At 40.9% G+C, this 20611-nt stretch overlaps 1 protein-coding gene across 7 annotated transcripts in view; it reads right to left on the bottom strand.

Annotated features, from left to right (window-relative positions):
* The window catches only part of SLC12A4 (solute carrier family 12 member 4), a 51272-nt gene extending 32788 nt beyond the window's left edge, over positions 1–18484 (bottom strand). For 2 of the 7 annotated variants that reach the window (XM_061469018.1, XM_061469025.1), the window contains exon 1: positions 18194–18484. In XM_061469018.1, the coding sequence (XP_061325002.1) occupies positions 18194–18467 (274 nt within the window). In that variant the 5' untranslated portion in view covers positions 18468–18484. Of the gene's footprint in view, positions 1–1379; positions 1658–3593; positions 3670–6321; positions 6897–18193 lie in introns of those variants that run through there. The other 5 variants (XM_061469021.1, XM_061469020.1, XM_061469023.1 and 2 more) reach the window with 5 other exon arrangements.
* Between the last annotated feature and the right edge of the window lie 2127 nt (positions 18485–20611).

Below are 20611 nucleotides of genomic sequence, written 5' to 3'. Positions count from 1 at the left end.
TTTTAGTTTCTCATTCCCTATATACTAGCTTTGGTAATTGGGTTTTTGAAAAATTAAACTGATTTTTTTTTTTTTAATCACTGCATGATTTTTAGATCAGTTCTTTGCTTTTAGTTTTCCTTGCTCTCTCATCAGCAACCTTACCACAGAGAGGCAGCTTACTACTGTCGCAAAAAAGTATAATGGATGTTCTCTTACCTGTAATGCTTACAAAAACTCTCTGCCTTTTTATGTGTAAAAACTCACTGTTGTCAAGATAATGCATACGTTTGATCTTAGACTTTATATAAGATGACAATTGTTTTGGTCCTTCAAAATGTGAGGCATCTCATTACCGTCATCATTATAACCTCCCCTCAGTTAAGAAAGATTACTCTACACCATCTCTCTGAGCCTGACAAAGTCCAGTGACTTAAGATGCATCTTCAAGTTAACTGGCATTATTTTTTTGGATGCATCTTCATTTTTACCACCAGCAAGTTTTTCACAATTGGTTTCTTCAGAAGTTCACTCTCTCAAAAAGAGATCCCAGCTCCTCTCATTCTTCATTTGCATTTTCAAGCATCACCCAGTTCCTTCCCATTAGACTTTCCCTCTGAATCTGATTCCTTGATTGCTTGCTTTATACATCCTCCTGCACACAGGAAGTTCAAATAAAGCAAACTGCAATAGAACAATCAGTAGAACTAGTGGCTGGAAATAAGAGTATTGTTTTTGCAATTGCTAAGGCACATTTTTCTCGACAGAAAAGGTCACATGACAGAGAAATACAACTGGCTTTCTATCCCATTCACAGCACTAGCTCCATTATCCTGGAAATATATACAGATTATGGATTACTGCGAACAATGCAAAAACAAAAGTGAACTTTCAAACTGCATGATTTTACTGATCCGATTAAGTACCACATTAAACCCCTCTCTAACAGTGAACACTTTCAACAGGAAGCAAAGAAGTATAGGTTTATATTCAAGTTCTTTACAATGACATCCTATTCTAATTTCACCAATATGTAGAACTGGGTGCTACAGAGATGTGTGCTGATTAAAGAACAGTGCTACACTGCTAAGTTAAATACAGCTAACTGAATGACAGTCAAAATCACCCTCACCACATCTGCATGCTTGGTGCAATCTGTACTTTCCAGACATGCCCTAAATCACAAAGTGTTAATATCATTTCCTCTTTTTCCATATTCTGTTTCCAATTTCATGAGTAAAACCTATGGCAGATAACTATTCCCTCAACAAGAATCACAAATGTACTTTGACAAAATAGAAGGGACTGGAGCACAGTATGTCACATGCACTGCAATAAAAAATTTACTTAGCACATTCCATCTGCCAATGAGCAATACCAGCAGCTTCAAAGAGACTTACTTGCATGGGAAGAGCTTGCTTTCTCCATCAGTTTTGGAAGAGAGTGGAGGTGACCTCGGAAAGCTACTCCGGGGAATTCTTGCCCCAGCATCACATGAGGACAGCTTAGATTCTGAAGCATGAAGTCTCCTGGGCAAGCACCATCCTGTGCTATGAGTGCAGTTTTCCTCATTTTCAGTTATCAAGTCTTTGATCCTGGACAGTAGCTATGTGGTGTTAGTTTTCATTACGCAAGATTGCTTTGGAAGGAACATTTCTTAAAGAGGGATCTGTATCTTCTGCAACAAATTTATTTGCCTTAGTCCCTAATTAATATCAATTTTTGAGACAGGCAAACTATATTTCAAGTCAGTGAATATTTCCTCTTCACTTGTTTCATTGCTTTTCACTCTTCATTATCTTTCAATAATTTAGACATTTTATTTCCAAATGCTACTGTTCTCTTCCAAACCAAGTAATTCTATTTGCAACCACCACTACAATTACACAGTTTATCTAAACATCTCCACCCTAGGTCCCTGAACTTTTTAGAGCTCCCTTACTTGGGTACAGACACAGGTCTGAACCTAGAACAAGATTTATCTTGTGTACATCACCTGACTTCCATAAAACAAAGATGAACCATGGAATAAAACCTACAAGTCCTAAATGTGCATACTGCTACACATGCAAACACACATGTTCAGGAGAGAACAAAAAAAAAAAAAAAAAAAAAAAAAAAATCAATAAATGGATGTCCAAGCTTCTGTCTCATCGCCACGAGAAAACACTGAGGCATAACATCTCCCTTATGAGGAAAGACTGATGGAGCTGGGTCTCTATAGTTTAGAGAAGAGGAGACTGAGGGGTGACCTTATTAGTGTCTATAAATATATAAAGGGGGAGTGTCACGAGGATGGAGCCAGGCTCTACTCAGTGGCAAACAATGATAGGACAAGGGGTAATGGGTGCAAACTGGAACACAAGAGGTTCCACTTAAACTTGAGAAGAAAATTCTTCTCAGTGAGGGTGACAGAACACTGGAACAGGCTGCCCAGGGAGGTTGTGGAGTCTCCTTCCCTGGAGACATTCAAAACTCACCTGGAAACACATTCCTGTGTAACATTATCTAGGTGTTCCTGCTCCGGCAGGGGGATTGGACTAGATGATCTTTTGAGGTCCCTTCCAATCTCTAGCATACTGTGATACTGTGATAACTGTAGCAGGTATTTTACTGAGTGGTTTTACTTTGTTCTTCTCCAAAAGACTTATATTGTCTTTATTTAAAAAGAAAATAAAATATCGAGAACACAGAGGACAGTGCTTATGTCACTGTTTTCCTCTGGAAGGCAATTAGACCAGCAAGAGACAGTTTCAGTGCTTGAGCATGCCAAATGCGAGTCTTTCACATAAGCCATTGCGTTTTATTCAGTAACTGAGGGATGTAAACCAGAATTTAGAGAGAATTACAGACAAAACACACATGAAATTAACTAAAAGAAAGATTAGTGAGAATAAATGAAAGTTGAACAATTAGGCACAGTCAGACTAACACAAAGACCAAGAAGCTTCACAGTGATAAAGTCTACTCAGACTACTAAAAGAACAATCATCCTTGTGAGCAGGTGGCAGAAATGGTTGCATGACTCAACTGCCACGGTTTATGAACTCCTTTAAAGAAAAAACCACTCCCCTACTTCATTATGTTCAGTTAAATAAGTAGAAATCAGTACATCTTAAACCAACTTCAGATCTTTCTATCTAGCCATGATTAACTCACCTAGTTCTTATGGCAGCTCTATCTGACAAGGCATGCTGAAGGCACGGATGGACACAGTCTGCCTAGCTTTAGTCTAGCCAACATAGAAAAAGTGAAAAAGAGAGTAATGTTAATTGAGCTGCAGTGAGGCTTAAAAAAAAAAAAAATTATTCCAAAGCAGGTACAGACACCTTTGTGCACACAACAGTATATAAAAAAAAAAACAGAAGTGATGTAATAGACTGCACAGGGACACAAACTAAGCCATTTTCATGGACAGGGAACTTCATCCTCTTTGACGGGGGGGAGAGGGGGTGGAAATCACTTGTATTTCTATTATTCCATCTACAAGTAACACTGGAATCTAAGATTATAAATTAGAGTTGACACCCAAGCAGTTGGTGCGGGCTTCCTTTAATCTAATTGCACCTATCTAAACAGCAGACAGTTATATACAACTAATAATATAGGCTTACTTTTTCCCCAGAAAGAGATGGCTCAATTAGCTAATCCCTGGAGTACCTTTCCAGTACATAATCTTGGCATGCTGCAAATAACCTCTAAAGAGAGCCTAATGTAAATAAAAAGAGATAGCTTAAGGTATGCAAAATTTATCCCACTTTGGAATGCATGTTAGTTCTGTTCCAATTTATTTCTGCTTTTCTAGATGTTCATGTGCCAAGATCTTCTGCAAGTTTCCACAAAACTGCTAATTAAGCCAGAATTCAGTTTGATGTTTTGACTACAAAACCAAACCAGGTTTACTATACTTAACTGTTCTCACAAGACCTAGGAGCAAACGAATACACCCAAAATAGGCAGGAAGAACATTTCTTCCTTGCATAATCAGGCAATTTTATAAGTCACAACATTATTTTTTAAAAAATCTTTTCACAACTTTAAGAATAAAGTTTTAATATTGAAAAAGTTTTATTACAATCTAGGGTTTTGGTTTGTTTCTACAAAAGAAACTGTTTTAACACAGTTCTTGAGAAAGCACTTTCCAGATGTTAACCATGATACTACTTTGCCAAGCACTTGCATTGCAAGATAAAGCTTGGTTCCCTCCGAAAGGTTGTCCTAAGTTCTATGCTCAGACAGCATTCTTCTTATTATCTACCAGCAGAAAAGATTTGCAGAATTGAGATTACTGAAGAACAGAAAACAAGTTTCTTGGCCTTTGCTAATAGCTCAAGATCACAAATACCTTCACATTTCAGCAGCATTCAAGGGTATTGCTAAAGTATATCAAAAGACTGACATATTAAGATAACCTAAGACATACAGACATACATAGATGTCAATTTGATTCAGATACATCCTAAATCTGCTTGTATATTTTATTTATGTGTTTCCTCACATGCGGCTGGGCTCTTACTCACTCTCAAAACTGTTATGAAACCTCCTTTTTGGTTCATTTGGGAGACTACAACAAATTAGTAAATTTATTACTATATTAATTTATATTAACTATAAATTTCACAAACAGAAATAGAGTATTGCCTCTTTTGTTAAATTACTCACTTCCAACTGCATAGAAAAAAATCCTAATCCAATGGCAGTAACAGTCCAAAGCAGAAATAATAACAACAACCACCACCACCACCTATTAGAAATTGTTTTTTCTCCATGGACAACACACAGCTAGCCAGAAACAAGAAGCATTTGTAAAACAAAAATTCTGACTACAAACTCACTCATGGCAGCAGAACAGGCAGCTGATAATGAAGAATACTTATTTTCACTTTAGCTACAAACTAGTTAATATTATCCAAAATACTTCTCATGCAAAACCAGAAAATCACGATTTAAGATTTAACTTTCAGATTTTTCAGAACCAAAAATGAGAATTTTGTTATTTTGCAGTAGCAAAAGATTGATAGTGACCTTCCAAGCTGTGTGAACATCAGTTCTAAAATATTTTGAAAACTTTACAAAGTTGTTACAAAGTTGTTACAAAGGTGTTGCGGTGCTTTATGTGTTAGGGGTTTTTGGAATTTGGGTTTTTTTTTGGTGTTATTTTGCTTTGTTTTGTTTCTTATTAGGAGTATTATGTTTACATAAGAAATAGGAGAAGCAGGAAATAAATAGCACTGCACCTACTTAGCTAAAGCTCATCCACACTACAAACTAGGAAGTAGTAATGGAATTACTAACTAAAATCTGTTATTGCCCATCCACTTAAGACCGTAGGCTACCAAGTTGTTTTTACTGAAGGTGGCAGAAAGCATGAGCTTTGAATTCCAGGCTGACCCAGTATTTTATGAAAATAAAGGCCAAAGCCGCACCAGATAACAACTCATGCAACAATAAGACTGTATGAAAGGAAAGAATGGCAGAATGAAAGAACAGCTCTTTACCTTCATAGCTTTTAGGCAGCAAAGAGATCCTCAGTACTTTAAGCACAGGCTCAAGCTATTAATTACACCAAGGATACCAAACTCTCACATGCCAGACCCAGACACCTGCTTCCATCAGAAACTGCAGCTTAAAGGCCAAACTATAGACATTCATGGGTACTTTAAGAATATAATGTGTTCAGTCACATTATATTCTTAAATACAATGTAAATGATATAATATTTTAAAACTAACACATAGCATTATTTACTTCACTGTTGACACTGTCATTAATGTTTTTCCATTTACTGAATTTTATCCAACAAGTAAAGGAGTGCTTCTTAAAATTCACTACACACTACACTGCAGATACCATGTAAATATTTATCATCACCAACAGCTTTGGTATCTACAAAAGTGATGCAAGGCACAGTTTTACCGAAAAGTAAATTAAAAAGCTGCATAGTTGGCATATATTAATTCCTCTGAAAGAGTTCTTCTGAGTTCTAAAGACCGCATTTTTTGTGCTCTGCATGGAAAAAACCCAGACAAAACTTTCCCAGACAACAGCCTATGCAACAGTTGCTGCACCAGAGTATGGAATTAAGTGTACAGTTAAGCATTTAAGATTTATCCCTATATAAACAAGTATGAAGATACTATCAGACTTCTACTGTACTTCACAGAAGTAGATTAGAGAACAGCTTTACCAATTAAGTTGACTGACACTACACAACTCAAAGGATTTAGCAATTTACCAATACTGTATTTCAGGAATCACAATGATTCTATTCTTCAGATAAGACACCCTGATTCAGAACACTATAATCCTTTGCAGGTATTAATATCAACATGAAGTACTTACCCTTTAGCAACAGCTCTTTGCCATTTTCAGTAATTTGGTTTACCATTATTCTTCTTTCTGCTCTTAGTACATGCTCTAGCAAATGCCTTCTCTGTGAAGTCCTGAGAATTGGACAAGTTTAATAACACCGTCTTCCCAAAAGAACTTTTTTTACGTCCTCTGATAAACTGTCTTCAATAATGAATGGGACTGATCTCCTTCAGGAACCAAAAGGGTTTCTTACAGAAAGCTAAGCCAAGACTGCTATAATCTTGGCATCATAATCATCAATGGACTCTCAACATGAAGAAAATACACAAATGTGAGGATCTCACTGAAAATGCTATTTGTGAAATTCAAACCCAGCCACACTTACGAGGCACACTGCCAGCTCTTTGCACATTTATTCAAAAAAGTGCGTGTCACAAATCTGCTGCTTGCTGAGTGTTTTAAACCTGCTAATGCCATGAAAAGTATGGCTCTGTGCCTTTAGCCTTCCAGGCATTTCAGCTTTCAAGTGAAAACAGTGATGTATTTCTTTCCATCTTCAATACTGATATGATTATCTGTTAATGGATGAATCATATAAAAGATCACTGAAAAAAAAAGAAAAGCAACAGCATGATGAAATGGGGGTTTATAAAAGTTACATAAGTAAATACTAACTTACAGATTTTAAGCAGTTCATAATTACCAGACACTCCTCCACTCTGCTCAATGATAAGGAACTCCTCTGCATACCAGCAGACACCATATTAGGATTTACCTATATCATACAGTAGGTGCCATGATCAAGAATGTCTATGTAATTAAAGATGCCAAGTCACTTTGGAGAAATTTGATTTAGGAACGCACATCATTTAGGATCTTCCATAATACAACTTGTCACTGCCAGCTGAAAAAAAGCACTATGAAAACAACTTTTGTACTTCATCATAATCCACTTCAGAGGTTCTTTCATGTGGAACGCCTGCAAATCATTTCTCACGACTATCCTCCCTGAAACTCTGTCCTTTCACATGCATGAAAGCACCTCAGATACAGCACACCCTGTATCAAAATATATTCCAGCATTTTCTCTGCCTCAGGAAAGGTCTCTTACCTTGCTGTAAAATGTTCTCACTTGCTCTGAGACAGCAAGATACACCTGTGAGGCCAGCATGCAGATTCCATGCAGCATTCATTCATCTTTTCCCCAAGTACCAAATACTGAACATTGTTTTCATCTCTCTACCTGGTCAGCTGACCATGGCTGCACAATAATTAAAATGAGAGAACAGCAACAAAAAATCCAAACTCAAAAAAAAACCCACAACGCATACCACAATTTGAGACCCTTCTGGTCCCTTCTCCAACTCAACACATGCTAAAGAAACAATTCTACATGTTCAAACCATGACGTGAGAACAAGCAGATGGGAACTATGACCATTAAGTCAGTATTACTAACAGCTCAAACCACTTCCTACAGGGAACAAGTGGAAATAGAGGACATACGAGCCAGGGTGCTAAATATCTCCAAACATAGAGAAAATTACAGAGAAGAAAAAAAAAACCAGAGGTTTAATTACTTTGAAAATGTCAATGTATGTACATTCTATGCATTACATACTATACAATGGACATTAACGGACATCTACTATCCATTCCTGGACAGTAGAAAGACACTGGTAATCAGTTACAACTTACTGTGAAGCCCTGAATGCTTTCTCAGTTTTCAGTTAACTTGTACAGAAAGTGCTGAATATCAGATTTTTCTTACATTTGAGAAGTATTTTGATCCATGTGAAAACAAAGTGTGTGAGATTTTTTTTGAACTAATGGAAAAGGGGGAAGAAAATAAAATGAGAAAGACAAAAAAGAGCTATGCTTGCATGTGCTCCAAGGATGAAGAACTGACCTTTCAGTGTGAAGTGCCCAAACAGCCAAAAGTCACTGAAACTTTGGTCATAACACTTAAAGAAAGTACAAGTCTCAGCATGAGACTTCTCCAAGTAAAGGAAGTCAGTCCATCTCACTGAACATTTGAGAGGGTGGAGAGCACTCTGACATTGCACAAAATAAGCAACAAACCACACTACTTGTAAAATACATGTATTCAAACACACATTTATAAAGAGCTCTTGAAAACAGCACAAAATATTTAACTCTGTGAAACACAGTACAGATCAGAAGAGTCAGATTATCTGGAGAAGCCACAGTAGCTTTTATCATCATTTTGAAAAAACTTCAGCAGTTTGCAAGAGCATGAGAGCAAAATTAGTACAGCACATTAGCTTACAGAAATTCTTCAAGGAGCAATGGGCAACATTAGATCACTTGTCTTCTGCTCCACCAGTTAGGAATTAAATCAAGCCTATAAAACAGAATATAAGTCAGAAGAAACTCAGTGACATGTAATAATGAGTTTACTCCTGCTTAACATACGCTTCTACTACAAAGGCCAGAATAGAGTCTCTTAAAAGGGCAAAGGAAAAATATTGCAATTAAATTATTCTCTGTGTGTTGCCTTGAGTTACAGCTTTAAAGCTCCCTGCATGTTTGCTAGAAGACATCTTGACACAATGCAGATAATCATTCCACTGTCTGGTTACTCAGTGTTGGGATTTATCAAACACGGCTCAGCTATACCTGCCTTCATGTTAATTTCAGGGACCTGCTGCAATATCCCTGAAATAAACCCCTGACATTTCCATCACATTCTCTGGAACACCAAAAAGTGAATGGCTTGTGTTTGCTTAGGCAAAGCAGCCAAGATACGTTATATCCATGTGGGAACTGAGTTTGGATATACTTGGTAAGGGTTGGCTTGCGATGCTCTAAAACCAGATGTGCCCTGGAGATTATGCCTCAGCACAGGGTGCAGAACACAAATAACATAGAAACACAAACTGGTTTGGGTTGGAAGGGACCTTAAAGCTCATCCAGTTCCAACCCTCTGCCATGAGCAGGGACATATTCCACTAGACCAGGTTGCTCTAAGCCCTGATCAATCTGCTCTTGAGCACTGCCAGGGATGGGGCAGCCACAGGTTCTCTGGGCAACCTGTGCCAGGGCCTCAAAGGGAAGAATTTATTCCTAATATCTAATCTAAATCTCCCCTCTTTCAACTTAAAGCCATTCCCCCTTGTCCTATCAATACGAACCAAGGAAGAAGGGATCCTGCTGGAGGAGAGACAGAAAAGTGGTATTTCTGCTGAACACTTCATATTGTAAAATCACAGACTGGACAGTGAAAACCTTAGCAGAAGACAGATGAAAATACTCAAGAGTAGTAGGTTCTTAAATCAGATCTGCAATCACTAAAGAACTTCTAACTCTGCCCTTTGCATCAGTTCTGGATACAAATACATACAATAGCAAGTAGCAGCAAAAATTACGTCAGTTATATTACACAGAAGGGGATCAGGAATGCAAAGCTCCTGAATGCAAAGGTAGAAAGCATACAAGAAACTGTAATGTGCTGTCGCCATCAGAGACAGCAGCAGCTACAGCGTTTTCTTGAATTACTCAAAGTCCTGACTCAGGTCTGACCTCCCGCAGGGAAATCCAGAGGTGGACTTTGCACACAGTAACCAAGTTCAGGGCTGCTCAGCTTGCAAGCGGAGACAGGGTCATAACACAAAGTAGTATTGCTACAGATAATTTCAGGAAAAGTAATTATACTCCAGGGCATTAAAATCATGTTTTCCTGCAGCAATCAGCAATTTAAAGTATGCAAGTGAAAGCTTAAACAAGTTTGCCCCCTTAGGAGTTACTTTAACTAACTTGCTACTTTACTACACAGCAAATGGGCAGCTTCTAATGGCACACCATAAAAATCCTTTTTTCCCCTTTGACATGTAAGTGAGAGGCAAAAGTTTGGATGACTAACCTATTTCATGATCAGGAGGTATCTGTAATTATTGAACAGTGTTCTGAATCCCTCAAATGAGAAACTCAAGAAATTGCTGGCTACTGGTAGGAGATGAAAATCAAGGCTGGCAATTAGACTGTAGAAAAAAACCCACACACAGAGTTTGTTCAGGCATAATTAGCTTGAACCTATACATAGTACAGCATGCCTCTGCCTAAACACAGCTCTGCGTCATCTCTCCTCTCCCAGGATCTTGTTATACAGTCTCTGCTACAGTTCCCTGAAAACCAGCTTCCAACACCAGCTTACGGCTTTGATTCTCATTTTCAAAGTAACTGATGGATTACATCCTAGTAATATTATAGACTACATGCCAATCAATGGAAGAGTTGGGCTTCTAGAACAATGTAGGTCACTTAGGTGGAACAGGAAGAAGGAGGCAAATTCAGCATTCTGGATTCAAGGGGATGGACCTTGAAGCTTCCAGGGGACATGAAGCAAACACAGAATCTGAATACCTTTGGAAATGCTGCTAAGCCTTGCAAATATGCTTTCCAGTTGCCTGTCAGAGCACTGTGACCACTAATAAAAGGGTGGAAAGATGACCATCCCCTCACCAGTACCAGCAATTTCTTCCTTTGCCCCTGTCCCCCAGCTGTCCACCCCAGCCTGGCACTGGCTTCTCATCTTCTTCTCAACAAATGCCATTTAATTTACAACAGGTCTTAGGCTGCCTCCAGCCAGCAAAGCATAGCTAACTTGGCAATACATCCGAGTTATCAACCTTCCACAGTCATCCATAAGCTAATTGAGCCCAAGCTCTTCCTGGGCAATTAGCGCTTTATTCTGCACATCGAACTGCATCACTGTGTCCTACATAGTAGAACGAAGATCAAAAGATGAGTTAAAAAAAAAAAAAAGCAAGTTCCTTTAATAGCAATGAAAGTGTTCAAAAAAAAAAAACAAAAAAGAACCAACCACAAAAAAAAAAAAAACAAACAAAAAACAGAACCATTCTAACCTATACCTCTGTTGCTCAGACACGAATTTAACACTGCTGGTAAGTAAAAAACAGTCTTCTTGTCTTCTTTTCTAGGCCAAACCAAATACCTACCACAAAATCTACAGTCCTATCACATGACCTGTGAGGGAAAAATACTACTCCTTTAACTCCAGTAACTTCTTTTTATGGTTCAGAAGTTTGACTCAGAAAACAATGCCTGAAATAAGAGCCATGAGGACAAATAGGCAGTAGAGAGCTTACAAAATAACCCCTGGGTAGGTGTGCAAAGGCTGGCAGAAGGGGACCTCTATCACACAGCAGTATACAAAATTCTATCACATCCAAAATCCAGAGAACTTTAACCCTACATACATTATAAGAGCTGTATTTTTCTTGGTCACATAGACTTTTTATAGTTAGCAACAGAAGATATTAAATATTTGTCAAGTATTTGATTTTGCTAGAAAACTAATTTTTTTTTAATATATGGTATTTTGTTATTTTGCTTGCTTAACAAGAAGGTATTGTTTGCTTGGCATTTACTACAGCAGCCACTGTGAAAGATGCACAGTTCTCTATGCATGACAAAATCCAAGTATACTGAAAGGAATCACCCAAAGAAGCTCAACTGAAAAAAGAACAGCACCACTCATTGCTAAGGGATAACTTGGCATCATTTAAACAGACACCTATTGAAAACTAATAATTACAGAAGTCTTACTAAATAAAAAATACTGAACTCTCTTATCTGAGAGAATAAAAGTCAGTACAACTAAGAGATTAAAAATTTCTGATTCAAAGGTTACTGAAGACAACGAACCACTCCTAAAATGTAATTCCAATAGGCTTTATACCATGTTTTAAAATTATGCTTTTCTTCATAGTTCAGATCAAAATATTAAAAAAAAAAAACCCTGAACCACAGGCTGAAGACACAACTTTTTGATCAAATAACTCTTGCTCCCATATATTGGTGGCAATAGCAATTTTTCTGTAATATAAATCGGTCTGCACAACAAATCCTTTGTTACATCACAGTCAAGAATTAGTATAAATCCATAACTTGGTCTTGGAAGGGGAAACTCACCATACACAGCTTTTATCTTCCTGTAGTACTGGGTGTCCTTCCCCAGTCTGTTACATGCACTTAAGAAGAAAGCAGTGATCCCTAACTTTGATGTTCCTCAAGGTGGCTGTTGTACTTTAACTTCAGTGAACCGCATTTATTATGTTTGGCAGTAGCAGTCATGTTTCTCCTTTGTGGTAGCTAATACCTGTACCTTAGTTTTCCTACACATTCTATTAGCCTAAAACAGGTCTAGAGATAAGCTACCAGCGGCATCATTCAAAACACAGCACGGTATCAGCTACCACAAAGGAGAAACATGACTGCTACTGCTGAACCCAGGACAATTTCCTAGTCAATAAGGCTGCAAAGTACCTTAATCTCCATTCTACAGAGAACTTCAGAGCAAAAGCCAAATTTAAACTTTACATTGAAGAGCATCCAAAATGTATTCTTTGACTTTTGTTGCAGTGGGGAAAAGAAAGGAAATGCCATTATTTTCTTTAAGGAAGTGAAACACTTAAGAAATTTGTAAAGGGATATTGAATAACACACAATTTTATATGTGAGAGGCATATACATTTCAAACACAGTATAAGAAGCCCCAGAATTTATTTTAATTTCTTTAGGAAAAATGCAGAGATTGACTAAAAGATAAAACTTCAGCATGCAAAAAAAAACCCAAACTTAGTCTCAACAAAAGTTTGAAATGTGCACTTAGCAAAATGAACGAGCATTTACAGGTAGAACTACATGGAAAATCCCCTTCTTCTCATGTGCAATACCTGAGCCTTCTATACAGATGCTCTCTGAAACCACAAAAAAATCAACAGCTACAGAACACCAGCAGAAGGTTGTTTGGTTGGGTGTTTTTCACCTTATCTTAGGTTTTTTGCAAAATAAAAACCCACAAATACAGTTACAGGAGTTGCTTTCAGATCACTTACACGTATCACAAAGCTCCTTCCCAGAGCTCTCCCAAATAACTGAATTACCACAGAACACACAAAAAGGCCTGTGTTCTGTATTTAGTTGAGTCTCTTGGCTGCCAGCAGTTGGCACCACTATCTTGGTATCAGACAGCTGCAGCCTCTCCAGCTCTGTCTTAATCACTGCACAAATTAGAAGAGGTATGAGAGACATGCTTAGCAAAAGTAACAGGTTATGCAGTAACATGAACTTATTTATTTTCCTAGACAAGAATTTTAATAGAAGGATTAAACCTTGTAACACTGCATGCTGCTAAAAAGAAACGAGGTATCCACCGTAGGCTCCACCAAAATGACCTTCTCAGAGAAATTACTTTGCTTACAGGCTATTAAGTATGCATCATCTCTTCTCAAGTGTCACAATCATGTCACAAAGCACTTCTCCACTCTCATTTTTCACATACCAGACTCTTACCTCTCCTTATCTGCAGCTAGGGTGCACTTATCTATGCATCTGTATTATAGAAAAAGCATTCTTGAGTTTAGCACTGCTATCAGTGCTGTACTAATTGCCAAGTGCACAAACAGGGAAAAAAAAATAAAAAATACAGGACTTCACAAGGATATCCCTTCTGTTGAGGCCCCTTTCATTTTGAGCTATAACCATTGCTGTGTATCCTACAAGTATCTCACAGTATTCTTTATGGAACAGGAACAAATATTGACATATTTAGGACTAACAGGATACCTTTAATATCTCCAAATCTACAAATTAAACTTTACAGAGATGCCAAGCTTAACAGAACAGGGAAAAAAAAAAAAAAAAAGCTCTTTCCTCATTCAAAACGCAACTAAATTGAAGAAGATGCAGTCTCCACACCATTTTCAGCAAAACAATAATAAACAAATCACCAGAAAAGACAGTTCACTAGTATCAGTTGGTTTCTATTCTCAGGTTACTTTCTTTCCTCCCAGACAATTCAGAGTTTCTTCTGTCTCAAATGCTCCCCAGGCTCACTCCTCCAGGACTTCTTTCTGCAGTTTTGAGGCAACATGAAAAATGCTAAAAGATGTAGATGCTACAGATGTTATGCAAAAATATCCTGCTATGACTACTGCAACAGCATCATTTACCCACACTGCTGCTAGAAGTTCTTAAATTTAAGATAGTCTAAAATATTATCTGCACACATGTTTCTGTCACCCCTATTTAGCTGAAGTACCTAATTCAAATACATAACTAATTTTGTTTTATCTCTGGACTTTGCCAAAACACCTACATGTAAGAATGAAGTGCTTTAAAAATGAATTTTTGAATTATTTATGTATCCCCATTGAACATATCATCAGACATATTTTACGTGACCTTTATTTCAAGCCTTGCGAAAGACTTAAAACCTCTACTGCTAAGTTACCACAAATTAAAAAGCAGTGAACCAGGAAGATGATTAAAGTAAATGTACACTGCCATCACACCAGATGCCATCACATCACATCTTCTCCTAAATAGCTTACTTTAAATGACCAGCATAATCTGTTGGTGCACAAGGGTTCTGAAGGTGCTGACACAAACTATTAAGCATGAGGAAAAGGTCTTCATGTCTAGTTCGAAAACTCTGGGCTGAAAGGAAGCCATATGACAACTGGAACACAAACAGAGCAATTCCTTGGCAAAAACCAACAGTGGCTGGTGGCCAAAGCTGGTTAGTGACACCAAGCTGATTAGAGTCTCATTTCCACAAACAACAGTCAAAGGAAGATACATAACTTCCCACAGGACACATGACATTGCCATACTTTGGTTAACAGAGTGCACCATCACTGTGGAGCTGAGATTCCTACTAAAGCAAAGCTTGGTTTTTTTAAGCTCTATTCAGGCCCCACTGTCCCTCTTCTTACCCTGTGTACCCAACCTAACATGCTGGCATTATTGCAAAGACTGAAGGAATGCCAAATTCACATTTCTCATCCCTGCCAATCCACAAAGCAGGGCTCACATGTTTATCATAGGATCACAGGATAATTCTTTGTACTTCTTTTTCTAAATAGAAGATGTCAAAATCTATTACAAGCAGTGGCAGTCAGTGGAACCTGTTTAGAAAATAAAGGCTGATTTTTTTCACAAGCAAGCACTGGAGCTATCTGGGAAGGCTAAATTATTGCACACTGACTAATATTTTATGGAAATGGTTGCCAAATTCTATTGCAGAATGGTTTCATGCCTGTAGTGTTTATATGACACCATATCACTTGACATCTGACATCCTAAATAAAGCAAAATTGAGAAGAAAACATTAAAAAAACAGGCTATGACAAAGTCTGGAGAGAAAAGGTCAGTGAAATAAGAATCTGTCAGAATCATAAGCAACGGTCTAAGAGATTGTGCAAGGAGCACTGGACAACAAAGCCACTACTATGTACACTTTTAAAGAGCAGCTACAAATAGTTACACTAGCATGATAGACCATACTCTAAAGGCAATTACTGAGTCACTTTAACCCATCTCCAACCAAATCAGTTTAACTGAAGAAGTCTTTAAATAAGATTCTGAATGGCAAGCTGATAAAATAAAATCTTCCCTGGAGAAGATTGACCAGAACAACTGCAACCAGTTCCTTATCCTGACTATGGCAGCACCACTCAATCGAACAGAAAGCCTGGACAATGGCACTGCTCAGGCAGCTCTGTGCGCATTCATGTATTGCCAATAAGAATTGTATGTACTTTGATAGGGCCACAGCCTAGAACTCTAGAACTGTGCACTCAAGTCAAACAAAGCTCATGTTATCTGCAACCAGGGGCATCACCAACACCAACAAATCCCTCCGTGAGCCCCGTAATCTGCTGCCACAGAAGACTCTGGAGGGTCACTTCCTTCCCTCCAGTCTGCAGGCTCCAGCCAGTGTTAAACAGCTGCCAGATACTGTTTTCAGAAGAAGCTTCCATCTCCACCATGTCATATTATCAATGTTCCCCAGCATGAGAGGTTATGGTACTCTGCATAGGATGTAGAAAAAAGCACCAAAACCCAAAAGGTTTAACACATTGGAGTTCCGATTCCCCTCTACGGAGCCATAAATCCCAAGAAACCTAGGAAGAGGCAGAAAAGGGTCATGCAGAAGAACATGCTTGTCAGTACAGGTAGGCAAGATACCATACCTTTATAGGTACACCCTGAGGATATGAAACACTACTTAATTACTGTGAAAGTAAATAAAAAAATAGAAGGCAGTTATAGTTCAAACAGAAACAGAACTACCATATATTGAGAAGTTACTAGATATTTATCAGTTCTAAAATAAAGAGACTAAGTTAACTTCCAGCAGCAGGGTTCTGTGCTATTCAGAAGTACTTGAGACACCACAGCTTGCCAGCTACTGACAGACTGTGACTGGGAGCTGAGTATCTTGAAGAGTGTTGTTCGCACACAGCCTGCAAGGAGTCTTATACCCAAACAACAGGCAGGTTGAGTGGATTTTCCTTGATCCGCCATGCCCGGGCTAGTTAAGCTAGTTAACGGAAAAGTACTCCACAAGGTCTCCAATCTGCTGAGATGGGTGAAAAACACCTGGTTACTTTCATACACATGAACTATGTGTTAAGTAACCTGAGAGTAGAACCTTTTCTAAAATCAAGGCCCTGCACAGACTTCAGGGCTAGAACCTCAAACTGCCTGTGATAACAGACCAACTGGGAAAGCATCTACCTCTCATTATTCCAAAATGCCCACGCTAGAACTGAAACGAATTGGCATAATGAGCATTAGGCTTATGTAAGCTGTTTAGTATATGAAATCTAAAATTCCTTTGAAAACTATGCAAAGGAAGTGTGTGTGTGTAGGGGAAATGGTATATTGGAGATCGAAGCACAGATTCACAGAAAACTGAACAGGGTGGGAAGGCAGGAACTGGATCTTGATCTCATGACAGTTGAGTATTACTCAGAAAAATAACACTGCTGTCTTCCTTAAGGCAGGCCTGAGCAGTGCAGGCACCCTTCAGGGATTACTGTGCAGGGATTATTTGCAGTCAGAAAAGTTTGACTGCACAGGCAAGGAAGAACAGGTCAGGTATTTACTGCTTCTTCTTTTGCTGCCTAGAGTCACACATGATTCACAGAGGGCAACCCAGATTCATCAACTGAGCCTATGGGAAGATCCTCTTCCTAAAGCTTATAGAACTAGACACAACCAAGGCAGAAAAGAGAAACAGATCCCCATGGAGAGCTAAAACAACCCTTTACCAGAACTACTCCACTTTCCAAATCTATGTGTCCTTCATTTTCTCTCTAGAAACAGTTGCTGTTTTTAAATTGATTTATACTTAAAAGACACAGCAAAACACCAAGACAGTCTGAGCACTGATATTAGCTGCCTGATTAAAGAATGCACTTCTCACCATCCCAATCCCCTTCTACTTACGTGATCCTCTTCTGTAGTTGGAATAAATTAACCGCTAACAAAAAGCAACTCTGCCTAGCAGGAGCGGTTGTGAAAGCCACACAGACACAACAGGCATGCTGTAAAATTAGAGGGCCCGGTCTGAGGGAGAGCCCTAGTTAGGCAGGCGGTTTTTAAGATAACATATGAAAGAAAAGCAGCCACCTGCGATTCGTCTAATTTAACCGAATTCTCTATCACCGGTTTATTCTTGTAGCGCAGCACTGAAACTATTGGAGCGTATCTTCCCACTCTCTTATCAGCTCCACAGGCTGCAGTTTGTAGGAGCAATGATAACGCCCCCCCCCCGGGCCCCGCCGCACCCCGAGGTATCATCAACAAGTGCTGCGGGGCGGAGGGAATCCCAGGGCGCGTCCCGAGCGGGCCCGATTCAGCTCCTCTGCATCCCGAGGGCTGCGCCGCCACCGCTCGGCCCAGGCCGACAGCGCTGGCAGTTACGGTCCCCGAGAGCCGCTACAAGAGCCCCTGCCTTTGTGTGCCGCGGCCGGCGGGAGCGGAGCGGAGCAGCCGGGCTCGTCCCGGGCTCTCCTCCCCGAGAGCGGCCCATACCGCCTCCCCCAGCCCCGGCTGTGCTCGCTCACCGTCAGAGCTGACAGTGTCGTAGGAGTCCCCAGGGGCGGGAGTCGCGGCCGGCTCCCGGTAGTCCACCCAGCTGAGCCCCTCTACGCTGTCGTATTCGGTGCGGTGCTTGTCCTCCACCGGCACCACGGTGAAGTGCGGCATGGCTGGCGGGGCGGCGAAGGCTCCCCGCGGCACCGCAGCGAGGCAGGCTGGATGCGTCGAGGAGCCGGCGGCGCATTCCTGCCCCGTGTGGTCACTTCCTCTCAGGAAACCGCGCTCCTCAACTCCACCCATTCCCCTCCGAGCGCCGCGGCGTCGTGGCGCTCCAGCGGCGGCCGCCCCCAGGGCCGGCGGGCGGGCAGGCCGGGACCGGGACCGCCCCACAGCGAGGGCCGGGCACAGGGAAGCGGGGGGGGGTCCCTCCTTTGTGCGGGGGCGCTCAGCAGCGGGGGCGCGGAGGAGGGGCCGGAGGCGGCGCGGCGAAGGGCGAGCCTTACTCCCGCAGTCATCCTGACAGGAGCCGGGCCCGGGGGTGGCGGGAGCAGGGCGGGAAGCGGAGGGGCGGAGTCCCTTGCCGGCGCTGCCGGGCCGCCTCAGGGGGGAAATTTCCCTTCGCCGTTCCCCGGCCATTTGCTGAGCCGGAGAGGTGCGGGGAGGGCTGTAGCCCTGGGAGTTGAGTGGGGGTAATCCCCAGGGAGGCCGAGAGAGGCCGCGTAGGGTGAAGTCATTTCTGCTGGCGGTTGCTGCTGGAGGGTACCCTGTGCGCTTCCTGTCAGCGGCCGTGTGGTCGCGGACCCCTTGGAGGGGTGGTGAGAGGAGAACATGGGCAAGAGGGACCCTCCCGCGGGGCCGGGAGGGAGTGAGGCGCAGCTATTACAAATAATCGCGACTCCCAGCAGACCGTTAAACCCCTGGTTTGGGCTGACCAGCAACCGCTGGAAGGCACACCGTCTCCCCAGGGCGCGTGTGTGTTTACGCAAGTTAACTTCAGATGCGGCAGCTGTCCCCGCTTCCTGTGCCTGTGGCGGCAGCGGGGGCGGGTTCTCTGCTGCTCGCTGTCTTCTCTGCCTGCATGAAACCTTCAGAAGTAACGCGTCAAACGAGGCAAGCCTGAGGAACCCAGCTGCACAAAAGGCGTGGGGGGAGTGGGGGCAAAATCCTGCGCTGAAGCCATTTGGATGCAGGCTGGAGCCAAGCATATTTCCAGCTATATGCAAAGCAAACAGTTGCTAGGGCAGCAGACTGCCCGGGCAGATGAACTGTGGCCTGCTGCTCAGGCTTGCTGCATCATTGTTCTGTCCCACTAAGGATGCAGTGGAGAGAGTGCCTGGGTGTCAGGAGGGCCTCTCAACATCTTGGCCCCGAGGGAGCAAAATTCAGTTTTTCTTCCACATTTGAAAAAGCTGATGCCAGCAAAGGGTATCTTTGTTTCATATACGTCCTTTGTTTCATATACAGTAGTCTTCACATGGAGTTTAAAAATGAATTAATGGTTGATAATGCTGTTTATTGTCTCTGTTTGAAAGCTGGTCTTGGAAGTAGAAGGATCCCTTTTCAATGCATTACATAATCATCAGAAAAAAGCTCTAGAGAAGAGTTTGTGCATTCTGCCATTAAATATCAAACTACTTCTGTAGATTTTTTTACTGGAATACTCCTTAAGAAATCTGTGTACAGTGACAAGTCAATCTAGTATTGGTCTAAGTTTGACGTTCAGTTGCGTAGGAGGCTATGGGAGAACATAAAACTCGAACCAGAGGGAAAGGGTAACACCAGACACTTTCTGAACTTAGTCCTGCATTTTTGACACAGCAGCCCCCAGGTCACTGGGAGAAGGATAAATGTGTAATGAGCGGAAGAGAAACAAACAAGAGGGAGAATACTTTGTTCACAAGAACTGAGTAGTAAGTCTACTTTCAATTAGTTGTGGTTTGAAATAAACAAGAAGGATCCATGCTGTGAAGTGGCTGCTGCCAGAGGGTGGTACAGGTCTCTCGGTTCACTTAACACAAACTTGCTGGTAGACCACCTCTAGGGAAACCAAAGGAATTACACCTCTTAGTAATGCTCAGACAGGTGGAAAGATTTAGACTCCTGTGCTTTCCTCTAACCTACATTTTACTTTTGTTTCCCTGCTCTGTTAAACAGCAGTCATCTCCATGTGCCCATACGTAACAGCCTCCTCAGTTCTGGAGGCTATAAATAAAAAGCCAGATTTCCCTCTATTCAAAACTCACAGTATCTTGAAAATCTAGGGTGGGACATGGTGGGGGTTTTGGTTGGTTGGTTTGGTTTTTTTGTTGTTGTTTCCCCACCCCCCCACCCCCCCCAGTAACCCTAAAATGAGCACATTTGTAAATATGGTCACACTGTGACATTTTACCAACAATCTCTTTGGGCAAGTTAGGCCAATATTGATAATCTAGAAAGCATTTCTG

The sequence above is a fragment of the Pezoporus flaviventris genome, unplaced genomic scaffold, assembly GCF_033815535.1.
Source record: "Pezoporus flaviventris isolate CSIRO_AGI_PZ_B2104156 unplaced genomic scaffold, CSIRO_AGI_Pfla_v1 ptg000054l, whole genome shotgun sequence".
Taxonomy (NCBI): Eukaryota; Metazoa; Chordata; class Aves; order Psittaciformes; family Psittacidae; genus Pezoporus; species Pezoporus flaviventris.
Note: the sequence above shows the minus strand (reverse complement) of the source record. Positions and strands in the feature narration are given on the sequence as shown.